This window comes from Gobius niger (assembly GCF_951799975.1).
Source record: "Gobius niger genome assembly, chromosome: 16".
Classification (NCBI taxonomy): domain Eukaryota; kingdom Metazoa; phylum Chordata; class Actinopteri; order Gobiiformes; family Gobiidae; genus Gobius; species Gobius niger.
Window position 1 is genome coordinate 26,001,518 of NC_136867.1, and position 14,032 is coordinate 26,015,549.

Sequence of the window (14,032 nt, forward strand, 5' to 3'; positions counted from 1 at the left end):
CTTTTTCCGGACCGGTGGCAGTCAAGTTGCAAACATGGTTTTCTGTCCAGCGACACCAGGGGGAGATGAAAGACCCTCCAATCATCCCATAAACACTTGTATTACCCCCACAGGGACTACGAAAAGGATTTATTAAGGTAAACACGTTACTTAGTACTGCTTTAACGTAATTTGATAAAGACGGACTTTCGCCTCGATCCTAAGACCTTATGCCCCCGAGGCGTGTGCTCTACTCGACGAGCTAACCGAGTGGAGTTCTGCCTCGTCGCTGCATCTATTTAATGGACTGACCCGCGGGCAGAGAATCTATTTAAACATTGTGTAATGAGAGCTAATTCGCCCAAAGGTTTAGGTGGCACCGATTATTTTGGGGGTTTTGCCGATTATTAGTTTTGGATTCGTGTTTGGTCATTCATTTCCTCCTTTTTTGTCCTTATATGGTGAATCAAAGGCGTGACATATGCTAATTAGTCCTCACATACACACGGCGCTTGCAAGTTGGGATTCACAAACTTTAGAACACAGTTGCCAAGGATTTTCCTTGCTTAAGAAGGTGTTGTGAATCTGGTGCGGTTTCCTGTTTTTCTGAGAAGAATTTCTTAAGATGTTCCTGAATGAGGCCCAATCTTTTGAATTATTTATGTATTTCTACTGCAGTTTTCTGCCGTACCGTCGTACTCCTGCAGCAGCTCCACGGCCGTCAGCAGCACCGCTCTGTGCTGAGGGTCTCTGATGTTCAGCTCGTCCAGATCCTCCTCCTCCAGGAGCTTAAACGTGTCCAGATCCTCGTATCCGTTAAACAGGAAGGTCGGCAGGTGGTCCTGAGGGACACAGGGGGGTATGAACAGCAGAAGGGACAACTGTGGGCCGTAGGCGGGTGTAGCACGACATTCAGTATAATAATATACAACAGCTAACTCTCCATAAGCATAAACAGAGACAGGAAACAGTGGTTCCACCATAGAAATAAAAAGGAGAAGCGGTGCTCGATCCTAACGTATGTGGACAGTTAGCGTCTCGGCTAGTCCGGTGAACTGTTCAGCATTCGTTAGCCCGTTTACTATTATTTTCCTTTAGTCGCTAGCATTAGCCTCAAACATTGCAAATTATGAAAGATCCGGATATTTTCAGCTGTTTCCAACCAATCGACCTCATTAAGGAGATGTCAAAGTCTAGTTAGGAATCATTAATGAATGTACAGACCTTTTTAGGCTTTTACTTTAGATTAGAATTTGTGTAGAAGTGGCCTCTGAGCTAAATGCTAAACTGGCTAACTCTCCATAGTAATAAACAGAGACAGGAAACAGCCGTTAACCTCCACTGAAACCCAGAGCCTATTCTTAGAAATTCACCAATTAGACACAATTATCACAATCCTCCAAGTATTTTCTGTCTGTACTTGTACTGTATTTAAATTAAGGAATATGAACAGTATCTGAACAGGATTTCTAGATTTTTTCACATTTACTTTTGACACATGGAGTAAAATAGTGAAATATGTTTTCTTCATCGGCATGAAACGCTACAATGCTTTTCTTTCCAAATAGCCGCTAACCTTCCTGTTCCATCTGGAGACCATTGCGGGACAGTGTGGCTGTCTTTTTGTTCATCAATAAGAGTGTGCTGTGTGGAAGCCTAAGTGCTCTCAAAGTCACTTCCTTTATTGTAAATGTTTTAAATAGTTAGGGTTTGGAAACAGTGATCTAACCCACACCCTCGTTGTTCATAACTGTCTGGTACCTTGAGGTTGATCCGCTCCAGCAGCTCCTCCACCGACGTGGGCTTGGGCTGCCTCGCTCTCCTCCGGCGCCGCGTCTTCTTCGGCTTCACCGGCTCCTGGTTGATCACGTCCACGTAGATGAACTTGAAGGTGCCGACTTTGCCGTTCAGCATCCCCATCCACGTGCCCATGGGCGGCTTACTGATGATGTCGATCACGTCTCCACTCTGCGGAGAGAGGACGGCAGGAACATCAAAGCACTGGTCATAACCACACACACACATGGAGGAGGACAGGGGTTTGGACTGTCCACCTCAGATTACAGGACAATGAGCAGCACTGGTCATGACCACACACACACATGGAGGAGGACAGGGGTTTGGACTGTCCACCTCAGATTACAGGACAATGATCAGCACTGGTGTTACGGTCATGACCAGAGACATGGAGGAGAAGGGTTTGAAGTGTCCACCTCAGATTACAGAGCGATGAGCTGCTGGCTTCTATTTTTACTTCTGACTTACTTTATCACTCAAAAAGACAATTGTCCTGAACAAACAAAGGGCAGAAAACAACATCTTTTCCGTTTCTTCTCTATTGCTTGCCTATTTTTTCATCAATGCCCCCTGATTTTGTCCATATTTTTCTCCCAAATTTTTGCCATTCCCCCCACATTTTTATTCACTTTCTACCCATTTTTCCCACCAATGACTTGCCCACTTCACTTTTTTTTCTCAATTTTCCAAATCTTTCCCCAATTGTCCCTTGATTTTTCACACAAAAAACTTTTTATTTTTTATTTTATTCACACTTTTTTTTTTTAAACCAATGACTTGCCCATTTTCTCCTAATTTTCCCCATTTTTTAAAAACAATATTTTTTTTCCATATTTTCCCCCCACATTTTTGTCACTCCCCCTGACATTTTCACCCCAAAAAAATCCCAATCCCCCCCCATTTTTCCCCAAGTTCTTTTCACATTTTTATCCACATTCCCCCCCATTTTTTTTTTCGTTTCCAATTTTTGCTTACATGACTTAATTTTGATATTATAAATTAGCATACCTTCCAAATTGCCCACTTCTATATCTGTAGTTTGTATATTTTAAAGCCACACAGTCGGTAGTTGAATTTAATACCAATTTAATGCCCTACTATAATGTGAGTGCCATTAAATTGAGTATTTAACGTAATTTCTTTGTAAATATTCCATCAAACAGGTCCACACTGACCTGGGTATGGCAGAACCGGATTAAGCTAAACGAGGCCTGAACCAGAGCCTGTACCTTCAGTTTGAGCGAGTCCGAGTCGTAGGGACTGGGCGTGAAGTCTGTGTGGACCAGGGCGCGTCCGCAGAACGGGCCTCTGTACGGAAGCTCCTCCTCCTCGCCGTCCTCGCTCTTCACGCTCTCTCTGTTACTGTGAGACGAGTCTGTGGTGCCCACCGTCTGACCGCCTGCAAACAACCCGGTGTACATCAGCCATGATCTGTATCTAAAGAGGGGGTATTATGCTTTTTGCAGGTATTTGGTAATAATCTCACATCTTTATCGCTATCTCACACTGTGTTGGTTAGAAAATGCAATATAGATTTAAAAATAATTAAAAAAAATCAGGTTCATTTCCTGGTTTTCAAGCTTCTACCCATACGCCTCCCCCTTGCTCCTCTTTGCTGCACAGCTGTTTCAATGAAGGAAAAAGTAAATAAAAAGACCCATGTTGCTGTTATAGCTAATAGTGTAGAGGAGCTTTTTGGAAGCTGCTACAAAGAACAGCCATCAGTGACGGTACAAAGATAACTCAAGGAACAAATCCAGGTCTGTTTTTGATGAGAAAACAATATTATAACACGGTAAAAAGTAGGACTGGGACAAAATATCGGATCGCAATACTACTACCAGGTAATGATACTTTATCAAGGATTGAGATATTTTCAATATTTGTGTTTGGGGGCATTTTTTTATCATGCACTCCTTTGTTAAATATTTTGGTAATGCAATTTTCAATCTTAACACTTCAATAAATGTCAAATGTTTTTTTAGTTTTTTTACACATTTTAACATAAACTTACCACTTGTCATAATTACTTTCTGTATCGGGTCGGCCCCTGAGTATCGTGATATGTATCGGATCGTCCCAGCCCCATACGTTTGTTAAGTGGTGACATCACAGCTCTACTTCCAGGTTTGCAGATGTGCGAGAAACTACAAAAAACTCTTTAATACCACAATCAATATTTCTGAAACTCAACACAAAGTTGCTGAGCAAATTTATTTATCAGGCCCATTAGCCAAAAAATGCTATAAAAGTAATATTTGCCAGAATCGGTACTTCCGGGTGGGGGGAGCTAAATGCTAACGGCGCAGCAGCTACGCTAACCCCGGAAGTAGTGACTTTAGTAAATATTACTTTTTTTAGCAGTAGGTGCGGCATTTTTGGCTAATGAGTCTGAGAAATAAGTAGGTTCAGTAACTCTCTGTTGAGTTTCAGAAATATTGATTTTTAAGAGTTTTTAATGTTTTTTTCTCGCATATTTGCCGGTCTGCTAGTACCCGGAAGCGGAAGTCGCGACATCAACAAAAGTATAAAGCTCTAAAAAGTCGATTTTGCATAACACCCCCCCTTTAACACTCACAGCCAAGTTTATAGGATGGAGCACAAACATGAGTTTACAAAACAATTGGCAATGTAAATAATATTTTAACAAACAAATTTCGATGTTCGGTTTTGTATCATTATTAGTTTCAACATGGATGAGTGTCGGAGAATTTAGATGAATATTTCTCTCCACCCAAGACAATAGTAAATGAAACTCCTCACCAACAAGATCATCCTGACAGAGATTACAATAATACAATTTTCTATCAATTCCCTTTTATCTTTTATTTCAAGGCCATCGATTACAAATATCATATCTATAAGAGATATTCTAACACAAGAGATACTTTTCTAATATAAACACTTACGTCTTAAATTCCTCAAACATCACAGACAGACATACAGTATATACATCGAAATATTTCCCCTCACTTTTGTGTGTATTAAAGCCTTAAAAAGCCCAGTACTCACTCATGGAGCTCTGTCCGCTGAGGGAGCTGCGCAGACTCTCCACCGACCCCCCAGGCCTGAGTCTGGGCTTCTCCAGGGAGTCCGTGTCCGTGTGGGGGGAGCGCGGGGAGCGAGGGGAGTGAGGGCAGCTCAGCACCCGGTCCGGACTCGACTGGAGACACAGGGAAACCATTACAACCACATGCGTACAACCTTTCATTTCATCTATGGTGAAGGACGTACGTGCTCAGACAGAGACGACTGGTATCTCTTGGAAATGTGCTTCCTCATGGTGTCCCGCACAGACTTGACCTTTTTGCCCAGAGAAATGCGAGTGGTCGGCGGAGACTTCAGGCCCTCCGTCGTCGCGCCCTCATTAAGCTTGTTCTGAGAATTCACAGAGAAATAATTGACGATTGATCCCCAACATGTGGCACAGCGGTCGGTGATGTTTTTCTTACAGTGTGTTCTGCGTCAGAGCCGACCGTGCGGAGAGCGCGGTTTGTCAAGTCAAACCCACCGAAACTGCACGCTCTCTGTGGAGAATAAAAAGATGAAGAACATTTGAGTGACAGTTTCTAGTTTTTCCAGGTGACATTGACATTTTTTGTGACACTCATTATTTCACTTCCATATTGGAAATAGACACAGGATCAGATCAATAAAAAGAGATAAAAACTTATGGCTGGATTTTACCTTTATTACTAGCTTATCACCTGACTTGATTTCATTTTCTTTTTTTATTCGGCCAAGTTTAAGCTTTATCTAGCCGTGTTTTCTTCATTGTGAAATTATTCATATGGCAGAGTCACCTAAATACAATTAACTTGCACAAATAAAATGCTTAAAGGGTTTTTTTCAGAATTTTTGACATATGGCCAGAGTGTTGTTAATTTTTTAGCTCATGCAGTCCTTATATTTGAAGAGTTCAGCGGTGCTAGGTGTAGCGACAACTGTCTCACCTTTGGTCGCTTCTGGGTGCCGGGGGATCCAAACACGATACCCAGGCTAAGTTTCATGCTTTGGAGGCAGCGGCGATGGATTGAGGTGCATGACGGCCCAAGATGATAGTTTGGACAGATTGGACATGGATATTACATGTGGTAGAGGTAGTCTAAGGGCCCTAATGGCAAGCGGTAAAAACCGTGCAACCTCCCGTCACCCAAACACCCCATCCACTGGCACCTGGGTATCCATATAGACTTGCCTCCATCCTGCCCCCAAGTGGTGGAATGTAATGTAGGTCAACGACGTCTAATGTAAACAAACGCTTGCAGGCTAGATGAACCATAATGGCTCCTACACTAAGCTAGTGCTAGGCTAGCGCATGTCTATGGTAACTAGTAGCCTGCATTAAAAACTCTTCAAAATCATGGGGTCGTCTTCCAAACGTTGCCGTATCTGATTTGTAGAAATCTCCTTTGTGAATTTCACGTGTAGTGATGCGGCCGCAGGTAAACAAACAACTGTAGATCCGGTAACCGAGCAGATCACTCCGCCGCTGCGTAGCTACAAACAGACATTATTTTTATTAATGTCTTTTACGAACTATTAATTGTTTTATGCAGGTTTTAGTCTATTCTTTTTTTTTTTTTTTTTTATCTGTTTTTTGTGGTAGAGCTAATAAGTATTGTATCTGTTTTTAGGATCTCATGTGCAGCACTTTGGAAACATCTCTGTTGGTTAAATGTGCTATACAAATAAAGTGGATTGGATTGGATTGAACCAGGAAGCTGATGCTGCTCAAATATAAGTTATTTTAAAAGCAAAATGGTTATTTTTCAAAAATGATTCAGTCGACACAGACATTTATATGGTTAGTCTGGTGTTATAAGTGATTTGCCTCAGGTGCACTGTGCTTGGGTCAGACTGTTTTTACTGCAGGCTACTAGTTACCATAGACATGCACTAGCTTAGCACTAGCCTAGCACCACGAAACTCTTCAAATGTAAGGACTGCATGAATTAAAACATATGAAATCAACAATACTCTGGATAACTAGGAAATGAGGCCCTATGTCAAAAATCCTGAAATATCCCTTTAAGGCGATCTGCTCCACAGCCACAGTTTCCTTTAAGTAGGTACAGGCCCTGCTTCTCCCTTCAAGGCAGGCGACTCCAACCCGGCGAGCTACTTTGAAGGTGCGTTATGCAACTTTTTATGTAAAGTAGTAGTGTGGTGACCCAGCGGCTGTATGAGTGGTCAGGATGGCGCCTTTAAATTCCATCACTGAGGTCTCTTGGACGTCCTCGAGACCACTGTGATGGAGAGCAACGACACCATCCTCACCACTCATACAGCCACTGGGTAAAATAAACTTTTTTTTTTCCACATAAAAAGTTACATAATGCACCTTTAATGCGACAAAAACGCCGGGGAGCAACTTGTGCTTCAAAGACACCCCTGTAAAATGTGTCTTAGGTGGAGTTCACCCAGGACATGACTCGAGTTTTGTTCTTACACTGAACTATATTGACCCAAATGTTTGTAGATTATGCATAATCATAACAAATAGAAGCGTATGTGGCCATGTAGAAAGTGTTTGGCAAAGAAGCGATATTTTTCCTACCTAAAAAATAAAAAACTTTAACATATTTCATTCTGTAAGATTTGTAAGCATTTCAACAAACAGTGGAATTGAAGAAATTTCAATATATAAGAACCAATTGGACACAACGGGCAACTTTTGAGCCAAATTATGAGTAGAGTTTCAGCCAAAACTACTGCTGAATTCCAAACCGTTTCTGTCACCTTAGTGGATTGTGGCGTCTAAGCAATTTAATCTGTTGTATCATGAAAAAAAAACAACCAAAGTATATCAATATGCAAAACGAGGATATGTTATTGTACTTTCAAAACAATTTACAGAACAAATTCTACACTAAGTCGTCTTATATTTAGAGGAAAGTCAGTCGGGGCCTTGTGCATGTGAGCTGTTGTTTTGCCAGAGGTCATTTTCCTGCTTTCTGCTTCTGTAAAGTTTTTTTAATACGGCTCCTGTCTCCTGCATCATCATCATTATCTCCCGCAAAAGCATTAACAACGTCACATCTGGGTTTGTTTTCACTGACACCAGCGTGTAAAGCGCACATTTACTGTCCCGCAATGGTCTCCAGATGGAACAGGAAGGTTAGCGGCTATTTGGAAAGAAAATTGTAAAGAAGGGCTTCAGTTTTTCTTGTTTAGCTGCTTTAAGTGCATAAATGTCCCCCACATTTCTAATTATAATTACTTAGCTTTATTGGATAACGTTTGGAATCAGCATTGTAGCGTTTCATGCCAATGAAGAAAACATATTTCACTATTTTACTCCATATGTCAAAAGTAAATGTGAAAAAGATCCTGTTTAGATACTGTTCATATTGACTCTTTCATAATTTGTGATATTTGAGGCTAACGACTAAAGGAAAAATACATTAAACAGGCTAACGAATGCTGAACAGTTCACCAGACTAGCCGAGATGCTAACTGTCCACATACGTTAGGATCGATCACCGCTTCTCCTTTTTATTTCTATGGTGGAACGACTGTTTCCTGTCTCTGTTTATGCCTATGGAGAGTTAGCCGTCATATATTATTCCTCTTCAAGTAAATGTTGTCGACTAAATCTAAGATTAAGTTCAACTTTATATTAATAGTTATGATCATATTGAATCAAGGTCTTCTGCTTCATGGAGCTTCTCCGACATAAACAAAGCTCAGAGCTGTTCATTTGGCAGTGAATTCAAATGATTTGAGGCTTTTTCAAACTGTCGTTGGAAGTTTTGACAATTTGCAGTTTTATTTAGTCATGTTTTAGTCAATGAAAATATCTGGAGTCAGTTTTAGTCTCAAACAACCTTTAATTTAGTTTTAGTCTAATTTTGATCAGTAAAATATGACTTTACTCAGGATAGACTGATGATAATGCTTCACAGGAGGAGACTTCTGTGTTTATAACTTAGTGTTTTAGCCTTGAAGCTAAAGGCTAACATTAATTTTACGCTAACAAATGGGAAAATAGCACCATCTGAACAAATGTTCATGAAACCCATCCACTTGATGTTTATTAAATCTTATTTAATCTACGCTAAAACGTTGACAGGAAGTAGTCTTTACCCTCCACTGGGCAACAGGAAGTTAGCCAAAAACGTTACACGCACAGAACCTATTGTTCTTCAAGCTACTGCAGTTCTGCTTTGCCTGGAACATAGAAATAAAAAGGAGAAGCAACGTTCAATCCTAACGTATGTTGACAGTTAGCAAGTAGTCGATTAGCCTGGTCAATGTATTTTTCCTATAGCTGTTAGCATTAGCCATCAATCATCGCAAACTAGGAACAATGTTGTCAACCCAGCGACCACATTTAGGTCAAAACGTTGTTCTAAATTATTAACGAAAGCACAAACCTTTTGATATTTTTCTTTTGTCACAAATAAGCATCTAAAAGTGTCCTCTGAGCTAAATGCTAAACCAAATTCAGTCAAGTTTCTGCTTTTTGTGGGTCGGATACACATGCAGGGGCCACTAAACACCAGCGTATAATGTTAATGGTAAAAAAGAACAACACAGAAATTATATAAATGGCTTCCCTTTTCAATTGTGTAGGGGATAGTAATATTCAATTAAAATCGGGTCCTGACAAAAGCAAGGCTGTGGGAACCCAGGGTGCTGAGAGCGCTGCAGTACCCCCTGGTGGATACTTTGCGAACTGCAGGCAATATTAATAAACAGGAAATATGCACGGAAAAAGCGTTTTTGGGGTAAATTTTGTCCCTTAGCACTATAATATCTTCCCAAAACGTGTGCTTCTGTAGGAACAGGCTCGGAGCTAAAGGCCAATTAGCTTTATTCAGTTTTTGACTTGTGCTCACCCCGTGCAGAGTGAGGGGGTTGAGGACCCTGTGCCTCAGCTCTCCGTCCGTCACCGATCGTGCCAGTTTATTCTCCTCCTCCGCGGGGCAGCCCTCGTTCTCCGACACCGCCGCCTCCTCCTCCGCCGCCGCGCCCCTCTCCCCTCTCTGCTCCGCGGCGCCCCCTGGTGGCTCGTGGCCCGGCTTGGTGCAGGTCCTGCAGATCTTCTGGCTGCCGCAGGTGTCCAGGCTGCTGGAGGAGGGCGAGGTGGTGACGGAGTCCGAGTCGCGGTCCGACGAGGTGAACTGGTCCTGGAGCAGAGAGGCCAGATGCTCCACGGGACACAGCGAGGGGAGGGGCTTCTTCTGCACCCCCGAGTACAAGGGGCTGCCGCAGGGGGAGCCGTCAGGGGCCACAGCGTCTGAGCGGGGAAATACAGGAAGAAGAGTTAGATCTTTATTTTACATATATATCTTTATTTTTTATCTTGTAGAGAAAGCAAACTGAGCGCTGAAATGACCAAGGGGGTCGGTAAAGGTGCCTGGACTTCAGGGCGAGACACTGCAGGTGGAGAAGGAAAAAAAATCCCTATACTTTTTTTATTATCACAAACAATGAAAGAGGAAGCCACTATATTAAAATGTCAGTTGTTATTCAATACTAAGTTTTCTAACATACTTAACCCCCACCTTAACTGAGCAGATTTTCTCCACTTTAGCTTTACCCAAATCTAAAATTTACTAGCTTCAAAATAGCAAAAGAAATGAAACGAAAACAAGGATGAAAATGAAACAAAATAGCGACAAATGAGAAAAAAATGGATAAAAACATGACAACATATACACACAACAAAGCGATAAAAAGGGGACAAAAATGTGTGACGAAAACGCAGATTTGTTTTGATGACTTTTGTCTTAGCTTTCAAATGAGGCGTCTCTCTGGCCTATAATCGGCTCCAGTCCAGTAGTTATTAGATTTGGGTAAAGCCGAACAGGAGAAAATGCACCTGGGTAAGGCTGGGGATAAAAGGTTTACATCCCAATTCTTCACAGGGTTAATAGGCACGTTTCAACTGGCATGTTCAATTTAAGGTCAGGGTTAGGTTAGGGTTGGCTATGAATAAGCGTATTATTAATGGCCTATTAGTATGTTAAAGCAGTACTAAGTAACTCTTCCCCCTAGAGGCCATAAGCGCAACTGCAGGCGTAGTAGCAAGTTACGATTTTTTAACTTATTAATTGTCTTGGAGAGTAAATACTACGCTGACAGGAAAGGCGAAGGGAGAGAGGGTTACTGTGCATCCAATTATACAATTGAAATATTTTTTTTTCACTCAAACTTGGCTAGCCTGTTAGCTTCTTCTTCGTGATTCCATTAGTGTGTATTGCTTTCTCCGGACCGGTGGCAGTCAAGTTGCAAACATGGTTTTCTGTCCAGAGGCACCAGGGGGAGATGAAAGACCCCCCAATCATCCCATAAACACTTGTATTACCCCCACAGGGACTACGGAAAGGATTTATTAAGGTAAACACATTACTTAGTACTGCTTTAACAGATAAAAGTTTATTAAGTAGTGTGTTAAAACTTTACAAGCATATTATTAATGCTTATTAATACTTAATGAGCACACCTTAATATAAAGCGTTACCAAAAGTACAAACAAAAAACACCAAAAGTGAATAAATAATAAATAAATCTAGCAAGAAGTAGATATTGAAACATCCCCCCAAAAACTCTAAATCTTGTAAAGTCCGAGCCTTGAAATTTCGAAGTCTTTAGGAGCAACTACGTGGAGATTCTTTTTTACAAGAGTGGAATGAAAACATAATTTTCACAAAACAGATTGCCTTATTTGATTTACAGAGTGTTGTCGGGGGGATTCTGTGCGTCATGTGGATAACAAACATGTCAGTATTTGTGAATGGAAACAGTGATGGACAAAATCGGTTGTGCGAATCGACAAAATAAACGTTGTAAATGGCGAGTTTGGCCTTGATTACCACTTTGGCATTAAAAGTAAGATATTAAAGGGAGAAAACTCAAAACTGACCACAACACTGACTCTCCTAAAGCCACTGATAACCGACTTTCAACACCAGCAGAAGAGGATCAGCCCAAACCCTGCCGATCAGAGGATTTCTCTTCATGAAAACCTTAACGTCTGCCTGAGTTCTGTACCTTCGGCGTGTCTCCGGCTCTCCTCGTATCGGACCAGCTTCTTCTTGACTTTCCGCGTGGAGTTCACCAGTTTGTGCAGCCGCCTGAAGGAGACCGAGTCGTCCTCGTAGTCGGACAGGTCACAGGGCTGTGCGGCAAAACATTTCAAACAATAACAGCTTTAAAATGGGAAACAAAACCCATCAGTAAAACATTGATTCCGACGATACTTGGACAAATATTGACTTTTGCAGGTGAACAATGAGTGTGGAGCATTACATCATGTTTCAGCGGGATCAAACTTCCTACTTTACCCAAGTTATAAATGACGTTATGTTTCAACTCAGCGAAACGGTTCTGTTAATGTGGTTTCAAAACTTCCTTTTTTCACTCCATATAGAGAGACCTCGACCAGAGTTTATACAGACAGCAGCAGTCATTCAAATGCAATGCCATATATATTTGAATTCCACAAAATAAAAGAAAACCTAAAAAAAGACTACATCAAATTGAACTAAATTAGAAAATGTTTATTTCGATCTCAGTCAGATGATGGCTTTAGTGATGTGGCTTTTTCCGATATTGCATCACCTAATATCGCAATACTGTAGCTTCTGCGATATATTGTGCAGCCTTATTGAACGCCTTTCACAGACAGGGTGACAAAGCACAACAACCACCACCAACCACTCACTAGGCTACACAAGATTAGCCTAATGTACATGTTTTTAGCGATACGGAAACCACAGGAAACCTACACAGACACGGGCAGAGGAGGAGCGAGGAGGCCCCAGGTTCAATTCCCGGCGGAATGGCTTTTCAGTGGTGGAGAACATGCAGAAATCCTTTGTATGTTTTCTTCCGGGATGCTCCAGTTTCCTCCATCACTCAACACATGCTCAATAAATCAGTCTGACACTAAAATGGTATCTATTTACTATAATTGGCAAATGTTCAACGGATTGACTATGTTACACAATAAGGTCCCCTGAAAAAGATACTTAATGTCATCAAACTCTCCTGTTAACTCAGTGACTGCCAATGACGTCTATAGACGCCAATTAGGGAACAGCTGCAGCAAAGTCTTGAGCATGTCTGGTGTTAAAATCTTAGTTGTGGTGCCTAATGCTGCCACCTAATGACTCAGTAAAAGAACTACAACTTCTTTTATTGAGTCACTAGGTGGCAGCATTGCTCTTTTGTTTTCTCAGCTTTTTGGTCAGAAAACAGCATTTTGGGTGATTTCACCTATTTTCTACGGACGATTACTAAAAAATGGAAAGAGATACAAGCAAACTTTATTTTTTAGATGAAAGAAGCGAGTCTAATCTTTCTTTTGGTGGGTTTTGTGTTGACATAGACCCAGACCTAAAGTTTCGGTGGGTCTTGAAAAAACAGTCAAAATCCTGAAAAACTTCTGGCAGTGGGAGCTCTCTGATTTGAAAATGGCTGGTAGTCAATGAGCTAAATAAAGGTTAGATAAAAATAATGTTTGTATATTATGCTGGTAATAATTCAGAACGCCCTTCTATATTATGTTACAAAATAGACGTTCTCAGACAGTACCAATGTGTGTTTCTTTAAGGGTAATTTTATCGCAGGTGCAGACTGTCTGACCAAACCGCTCTTTAGCTGCTGTTACAAACCTCACTGAAAACCACGGCCGTGACGTTTCAGCATCTGCTTCTCATTTACAGCCTCGAAAGTCCCTCCTCATTTTACACAAGGACAAATAAAGCTGTGGCGGTTTAGACATCACTGTTTAGTAGAAAAGAAGGCTAAGCAGAAGAGCAGGCGTGTGACAGGCCAGAGGGGAGTTAGAAAAAGCAATAAAAAAAAATGTAAAGGTCAAATGTTGCTATGTCTTAACATGCTTGTATTTTATTCTGTTTACTGTCTACAGTAGGGTTTATACAGAGAGGCTCAAGTCAAATGTAAAGCTTTTCAATGTCATTTTACTGCCGAAATATTTTAATGACACAGAAGCAAAAAATACGTGCTAAAAATAGTGTTGGAAACCTCTGGGTGCTTCATGATTCGATACAGTGAGCGATACAGTGAGCGATACATGGCTCATGATAACGTAACCTCACGATACGCAATAAGAAGAAGAGAGGGAGAAAGGGGCGGTTCCGCATGATCCACATGGAAAATTCCAGCCTCACTATACGACAGTGAGCTTAAGCTAAGACCCGGCCAGACTGGGGTCTAATATGAAGGCCCCGTCCGCATCATGTCTCCTTCTAGAGCCTGGCAGCGGCAGAGGTGGCTCCAG

The 14,032-nt window shown here is 41.4% G+C and overlaps 1 protein-coding gene across 1 annotated transcript in view; it reads right to left on the reverse strand.

The window, feature by feature from the left end:
- Window positions 1–14,032, reverse strand: part of sash1b (SAM and SH3 domain containing 1b) — a 127,341-nt gene that overhangs the window by 1,346 nt on the left and 111,963 nt on the right. Inside the window, exons 9-16 of the mRNA XM_079573418.1 lie at window positions 11,779–11,905; window positions 9,621–10,021; window positions 5,229–5,303; window positions 5,011–5,154; window positions 4,789–4,939; window positions 3,006–3,175; window positions 1,741–1,947; window positions 671–821 (exon numbers count right to left, since the gene is read on the reverse strand). Coding sequence (XP_079429544.1) covers window positions 671–821; window positions 1,741–1,947; window positions 3,006–3,175; window positions 4,789–4,939; window positions 5,011–5,154; window positions 5,229–5,303; window positions 9,621–10,021; window positions 11,779–11,905 — 1,426 coding nt within the window. The remainder of the gene's footprint in view (window positions 1–670; window positions 822–1,740; window positions 1,948–3,005; window positions 3,176–4,788; window positions 4,940–5,010; window positions 5,155–5,228; window positions 5,304–9,620; window positions 10,022–11,778; window positions 11,906–14,032) is intronic.